A 7,283-nucleotide genomic window follows, 5' to 3' on the forward strand; every position below is an offset into this window, starting at 1 on the left:
CCCCCCCGCGCCAACCACATGGTCCCCGGAAGGAATGCTGTGTTCGTGGTGTCGAAGCTCATGATGAACAAACCACCCAGATGTCAAGTGAAGACAGGATCCGCGGCTGCCCGTCCTGTGTCACTTTCCTCGCCCTGAATCTGGCCTTGCTGGGGGCATCCCACCCCCAGCCTCCCTGCCCCTGGCAAGTCCCCAGAAATCCCCTGGGGTTTCTTGGATCTTTCTAGCTAAGGCAGGGGAGGCAGGAGTGTGGCTTGTCCCGGGGGTTTCCTTGGGTGTCCAGGGAAGGCACCATGTCTGTAGGGGCTCAGCCTGTCTCTTGGGGCCCCTGTGGCTCTGATAAGGTCCGCAGGTGGGGGCTGCCTCCCCGGGGCCTGCGTTTCTGTGGGTCCCCACCACTGCGGTCGGGCCTCTCTTCACCCTGTCTCCTTCCCTAGGTCTCTGTCTGTCTCTGTCTCTGTGTCTCTCCTCTGTTTCCGCCCCTGTCTCACGGTCTCCCATCTCTGTGTCTTGCTCTCTCCTCTCTGTGTGTGTCGCCGTGTCCCTCCCCACAGTGTTCCTTTCTCATCCTTCTCCATGACATTGTCCCCCTCCGGGGGTTTCCCCGTCCCCGTCCTCGCTGCAGGCGGAAGGAAGGACTGGCAGCCGGGCTGTTGTGGGAAAGGCCACGGGGTCTCCACTTCTCTCTTTCGGCCTCCTCTCCTGCCCGCGCCCTCGGGGCCTCCAGAGCCCCGCTGGTGGCCGCGATAGTGAAGGGACCTCCTCCGCCGCCCCAGCCCCCGCTCAGCTCTCCACTGGCCCCGCCAACTGGGTGGGGGAGTCATACCTGGGGAAGCTGGGGCTTTGACCGGGGGCTGTGCTTCCCCCCTCGGGTGGGACTCCAGTCCCCTGCCTCCCCAAGGTGCTCCTGCCCCAGCTCACGACAGCAGAGCCCGCGGGGTCATGGCCTCAAGACTCCTGGTGCTCGCCCTCTGTGTGGGCTGCTCACCCTGCATCGGGAGAGAAGGTATGTGGGACCCCCGGGGGCCCGGGAGGCCAGGGCAGAGGGACGCTCCCTGGGGCCTGGAGGTTGCCTGCCATGGAACATTCTGAGCTGGGGTGGGAGCTCACACACCTACCGGATACCCGGTGCAGGGGGGAGGGCGTTACCATCCCATTGCACGGATGGGGAAACTGAGACACAGGATGAGTCCCACCGCAAAGTGGCACCAGGAAGCGGCAGCCACAGCTTGGATGGAGGGAGAGAGACGCAGGGAGGGAGGGAACAAGAGACGTTTTAATTATAGCATCCATTTCACTTGCTTCGAAACAAAGTTGTTACGAGAGGGGCCACCCAGGTCCCCTTTGAGGCTCCTTAAACCTCAGTCTGGGGCGCCTGGGCGGCTCAGTCGGTTGAGCGTCCGACTTCGGCTCAGGTCATGATCTCACAGTTCGTGGGTTCGAGCCCCGCGTCAGGCTCCGTGCTGACAGCTCGGGAGCCCGGAACCTGCTTGGGATTCTGTGTCTCCCTCCTTCTCTCTGCCCCTCCCCCACTTGCGCCCTGTCTCTCAAAAATAAATAAAACATTAAAAAATTAATAAAAAATAAAATTTAAATTAATATAAAAAAAAAACCTCAGTCTCCCCATCTGGAAAATGGGCTAATACTTCCTTCCCAGGTGCTAGAGAAGGTGGGAGATGAGGCAGGTGCCTTTCACTCACGCACTCATTCATTCATTTCACAAACCTTTATTAGGCGCCTACCGCGTGCCTGGCGGGGAGGCTGGCGCCAGGCACACAGTAGGGCTCGGACCATCCCCAGGGTGACTTTGAAAGCTCACCCTGCTCCCTCTCCCTCCGGGGCCCCAGCAGCCCCCACCCAGCCCAGGGTGCGGTGCTGGGCCTCTAGGTACCCAATGGCCGTGGATTGCATCTGGACCCTGCCGGCCTCTCCGCTCCCCACCAGGCCCACTTACTTCATTGCCACGTACAGGTCAGAGTGCTAGGGGGGCCTCCAGGGGGTGGTTTCCTGCTGGCCCTGAGACCAGGACAGCTGGAGGCTTAGGGAGACCTGAAACCCTCGGGACTCTGGAGCAGCACCAGCTAGGGGGAAGACACTTCCTAAAATACAGATTGTGAGTCACGTGCCTTGTTTAAAATCTTCGAGAAGCCACGTTTAAAAAGGAAAGGGAAATTGTGAAGTTGACTTTGGTATTTTACTTCGGTAACGTCTAAATATCCCGAGGACTTCTCATTTAATACGATGGGATGTAATTTAACATGCTTATGTACGATCCATGTATTTACATTTATGACAGAAGTTAATATTACTTAAGAGGATTCAAGAATAATTATTTGAACGTGTAGTCAATATTTTAAACATTAAGGAGATATTTCACTTCCTTTTTATGCTCAGTCTTTGAAATTCCACATGCATTTTACACTTATAGCACTTTTCAACTCACGTGCTAAACATTCACTGGAAATTCTCGGTCTCTGGTTATGTTTTATAAAATTTGTGGCTGGGAAAATCGATTCACCCAACTGGGAACTCGACGTTGAGGGTAGATGAAATAAATTAGAAAGACACCCTCGGTTGCACCAGCCATATTTCAGATGGTGGAGAGCCACTCATGGCCGGTGACCGCTGCGTCCAACAGCGTGGTCGGAGCCCGTGGAATATTCTGGAAGGCTCTGGAATGTTCTGGAATGTCTCTAGAGTCTGAAGTCTCAGGGCCTCAGAACTCCGCAGAATCAGAATCTTCTTATTTCCAAACCTGTGATTCCATAGACCTTGGGATATCGGAATTCTAAGGCTGGAACTTTGACATTCCAGAAGCCTGTAGCATCTGTACCCTAGCATCTCCCTGTGGGGCGTTACCCCTGGCCCTGGGTCACCACAGGCTCTGCGATGTTGGGGCGAACGGCTCCCTCAGGGTCACCCAGCCAACAGCAGGATCCCAGCCCGTGGTCCTCGAGTGCGGTCCACACGGGGTCCAGGGCACGGGCGGGCCGGCAGGAAGGGCCGAGGCCCTCATACCGTCCCTGCGTGTCCAGGCTGGGCGTGGCTGCCCACGGGGAGAGCCGGCCCTGCCTCCAGCCGACTCCAGAGGCCACCAGCTGCACCATCCCAGACGTCCAGATGTTTTCCATGGTGCCATACATACTCAACGTCACGGCTGTGCAGCCCCGGGGCACCAGCAGCAGCTTCGTGCCCTTTGTTCCGGAACACATCAGTGAGTGTGGGCAGCGATGGGGGGTGTGGAGGCCGTCAGCTCGCTCCTGCCCCTCCCCCCTCTCACCACCCACCTCCTGTCACCCATCCTGGGTCCCGTCAGCCCCACCTTGGTATTTCTTCGAGAAGAGACCCACTTTTCCCCATCCTGAGCCCCTGTCTGGCCCTGCACTGGGGTCCCGGACTCCAGCCCTCACCCCCACAGTCCGTCCTCCCCACAGTGGCCACCAGAGGGTGCACACGAGCCTCCGAGTCGGGTCCAGCCCTCCTCTGCCCACAGCCCTCCAGGACTCCCAAGCCCTCCTCCCCTGGATCCCCAGGGCCCTGCGCACCTGCCCCATCCCCTCCCTGCCCTCCTCCCTCTCTCCTCCTCACTCCTTCTACTGCAGCCACACACACCTCCTCTGTCCCTCCAACACACCAGGCAGGTCCTGCCCCAGGACCTTTGCACTGTCTGTGCCCTCTGCCGGGAATCCTCTTCCCCCAGATCTCTCTGGGGGAGTTCACTCCCTCACCTCCTTCAGGCCTCTACTCATCTCCTCAGTGAGCTCCTCCCACCCCCGCCAACTCTCCGAGCACATTGTTGGATTGCAAACCCTCATATGTTGCTGGTGGTTACAAAAAAAAAAAAAAAAAAAAAAAAAGACACGAGAGGCCACATGGGGTGGGATTCCCTTTATGGGAAATGTCCAGAACAGGCTCACCGTCGATAAGTATCTGATTGCGTGAAGGAGGGAGTCTGCCATCCCTTCCTGACCCCGCATCCTGCTCGCCCATCAGTCAAACCGGACCCTCCAGAAGGCGTCCGCCTGAGCCCCATCCCTGGGCAGCGGCTGTGGGTGCAGTGGGAACCCCCCCGGTCCTGGCCCTTCCCGGAGACCTTCTCACTCAAGTACTGGATCCGATACAAGCATCACAGATCTGCCCGCTTCCGCCAGGTGAGGAGGACGAGGGGAGGAGGGGAGGGTGGTTCCCGGGTAGAGGGCACCGCGGGAGCAGGCGTGCGCTGGGGCCTCAAACGCAGCCAGGGCGCCACGTGGGGGCCGCCCCGGGATTGGACTCCTGGCTGTCTACCCAAAGGGACGGCCGATGGGAACTCGAACAAAGCTTCGCACATACACGTCCACGGCAGCGCCGTTCACAACAGCCGAAGCGTGGAAACTGCCCGAATGTCAACGGATGAATTAGATGAACACAGGCGTCCACCGTGCACGCGCACGCCCAGAGAGGCACGCGTCCACCGTGCACGCGCACCTCCCTGGGTCGCGAGCAGGAGCGAGGCGCCCCCACCCGCCGCGCAGGGAGGGAACCAGACACGAGAGGCCACGTGGTGCGGGCCCACGCGTGTGAAACGTCCAGCACAGGCTCATCCACGGACGGGAAGGGGGCTCGTGCCTGCCCGGGGCTGGGGGGCGGGGTGGGGGAGGTTGCTGATGAGCACATGGCTTCCTTTTGGGGTGATGGGATGTTCTGGAAGGAGAGTTGACGGTTGCACAACAGTGGGAAGGGACTCAGTGCCACTGGATGGTATCTTTGGATGGGTGAATTTCATGTCATGTGACTCTCACCTTGCTTGAAAACAAATCGGTTGTTTTGCATTTTTACAAAGTGAACAAACAAGTAAGGGCAGGGTACAGAGAAGGTCAGCTGTGTACCAGACAGCCTCGGATGCGGGGACCAGGAGCTCAGGGCTTCTTCAGTCCCGTCCCATAGGCCTTTCTGGGAAGATGGAAATGTTCTCCGTCTGCACCCAAATTGTACCACGAACCACACGTGTCTGCAAGGGGGGGGGGGGGGGGTGGATAGCCAAGGATCTGGCCTTTTTTTTTTTTTTTAAGTTTATTTATTTATTTTGAGAGGGACAGGAAGGCTATGCACGCGCGAGTTGGGAAGGGGCAGAGAGAGCGAGGAGAGAGAATCCCAAGCAGGCTCCGCACGGTCAGTCAGGAGCCCGACGGGGGACGGGGCTCGAGCTCCCAAACCGGTGAGATCGTGACCTGAGCTGACATCAGAGTCAGATGCTTAACCGACTGAGCCACCCAGGCTTCCCGCTAAGGAACTGGCTTTTAAGTTTTATGTAGTGTTCATTAATTTTATCTTAAATATTTTCGCAATCCTTAAAACTGAGACAGAATTTGCATGCCGTAAAACTCGCCGCCGTTTTAAAGTGCACAACGCTATAAGCAGCCAGTGGCTTTGAGTGTATTCGCAAAGTTGCGCAACCTTTAATGAATCTAAATGCAAAATGTCAGTCACCACATCCGGCGACCATCAGGACAGGTCAGGGCAGAGCCCAGAGGGAGCCAGTCAGGTCTGGGGCTAGGAGGTTGCCTCTGGGGGCTGGGATGGGTCGTCCTTGAGGATGAGGGGGACCCGGCAGGAGGAAAAAGGGCCGGCTCTGGGAGGGAGGGTGGGAATATCAGGCCAGAGAGTTGCTGAGTGCGTGCCTCCCTCGTGCCCACGGGTTGTCGTCTACGGAGGTGGCCGAGTGAGGATGTGGAGAGGTCAGTACCTCGACAAGAAGATTTAGTAGATTTCCCGACAGAGGGGGGCCCTGGGGCAACATCAGGACGGTCAGGAGCCCGGCTGTGCCTCTGTTGGGATTTCCACGGAAAGGCAAGGCAGGACGAGGCAGACAGCTCGGGGTTGGCGAGTCTGAAGGGCTCTGGGCTGCACCCGCCCCAGAGGCTTTGAGGCAGGGGGAGTGTCGGCTTGAAAGAGAGAGGAAGAGGGGTGTGAGTCCAATCGAGTCCAATCGGCGGGTTTGTGGGTTTGTACGGGAGAGGCAGGCTCCTGGCCTGCTTGCGAACTCTGAGACTCGGCTGACCCTGGTCAGCAAGATGTTGAAGATCTCGAATCGGAAGATACCGAAAACTTAAAAACAAGGTTAACCCAGGGGGCCAGGAGGGAGCCCGGAGGAGGAGTGGGGTGCTGGGGTCTGGCTGCTGAGACAGCCTGGGGGCCCGTGCAGTCCTCCAAGGAATCCTGAACCGGGCGGCTCTGGGGCCAGGGATGGGGAAGGCCCAACGCGGTGGAGGGGGCCGCAGAGGACGTGTTTTTTGGATTGGGTGAGGGTCTGGGTCTTGCAGTTCTGTGCACAGCGGCCCCTCCCAGCCTTGTCCTTCCCACTGACCTGGCCCTCTTTTCTGCTCTCAGGTGGGGCCCATTGAAGCCACATCCTTCACCCTCAGGGCTTTGAGGCCCCAGGCCAAGTACTGCATCCAGGTGGCCGCTCAGGACCTCACCGACTATGGGGAAGTGAGTGACTGGAGTCTCCCTGCCACTGCCTCCATGATCTGGGGCAAGTAGCGGGGCTTTCTAGAACCCCCAGAGGAGGGGCTGGGTCCTTGACGTCCAACCCTCCCCCTCCCCCACTGCCGCGGATGGGACCCAACTGGCCTGGATTCACTGCTGCTGAGTGGCTGGGCCACTGTGGACAAATCACTTTGCCCCCCCCCCCCGAGCCTCAGTTTGTCAATCTGTGAAATGGGGATGTACTTCTTTCTTAGATCCCAGTACAGGGCTTTATAAACTGTGAACGTGTGATGTTTTTTATTGTTTAACTAGAAAAAGACTTGTTGCTGGAATGAGGATTCCTCCTCCCTTCCTTCAGTAGACCCAGATGAGACCCAGAGAGGAGAGAATGGAGTGGGACACACACACAGCGACTCCCAGCTCCTATGAATGGGGTCAGGGCTGGAACGGAGGCAGAGCCTGGGATGGCGGAGTCCTGGGGCTGGGGGCAGGGGTTCTGCCTGGGATAGAGGGTGGAATCCGTTCAGTTCAGGCGTTCAGACCACCTACCTCCAGAAAAGCTGCCTGGGGGTGAGCCTCATTGTGGATGGACACAAAAATGACATGAATCTGGGAAGATTTCTCTAGGAGGGGGCAAAACCTTGCCGACCGGAGACCAGAGATAATCCACGGACTTGTTTGTAAATTTCACTCAGAGGTCACCTCGGAGAAGTCTTTCCTGACCACGTGGTCTATGGCCAGCAAAGTCATGGCCCCCCAAAGATACCCAACCCCTAATGCCCAGAATCTGTGAATACAGTACCTACCATGGCAAA

The 7,283-nt window shown here is 57.9% G+C and overlaps 1 protein-coding gene across 2 annotated transcripts; it reads left to right on the forward strand.

Moving 5' to 3' along the window:
• The first annotated feature begins 423 nt into the window (after window positions 1–423).
• Window positions 424–6,752, forward strand: EBI3 (Epstein-Barr virus induced 3). 2 transcript variants are annotated; one of them, XM_006928272.5, is made up of 5 exons: window positions 424–1,006; window positions 1,851–1,971; window positions 3,036–3,214; window positions 3,994–4,151; window positions 6,370–6,752. In XM_006928272.5, the coding sequence occupies exons 1-5, from the start codon at window positions 943–945 to the stop codon at window positions 6,520–6,522; spliced, it is 675 nt and encodes a 224-aa protein (XP_006928334.3). In that variant the 5' UTR covers window positions 424–942; the 3' UTR covers window positions 6,523–6,752. The 2 variants fall into 2 exon arrangements, with proteins under 2 accessions (XP_006928334.3, XP_003981793.3); XM_003981744.6 differs by having other exon boundaries at window positions 425–1,006; window positions 1,848–1,971.
• Window positions 6,753–7,283: the final 531 nt, after the last annotated feature.

This window comes from Felis catus, chromosome A2 (genome assembly GCF_018350175.1).
Source record: "Felis catus isolate Fca126 chromosome A2, F.catus_Fca126_mat1.0, whole genome shotgun sequence".
NCBI classification, from domain to species: domain Eukaryota; kingdom Metazoa; phylum Chordata; class Mammalia; order Carnivora; family Felidae; genus Felis; species Felis catus.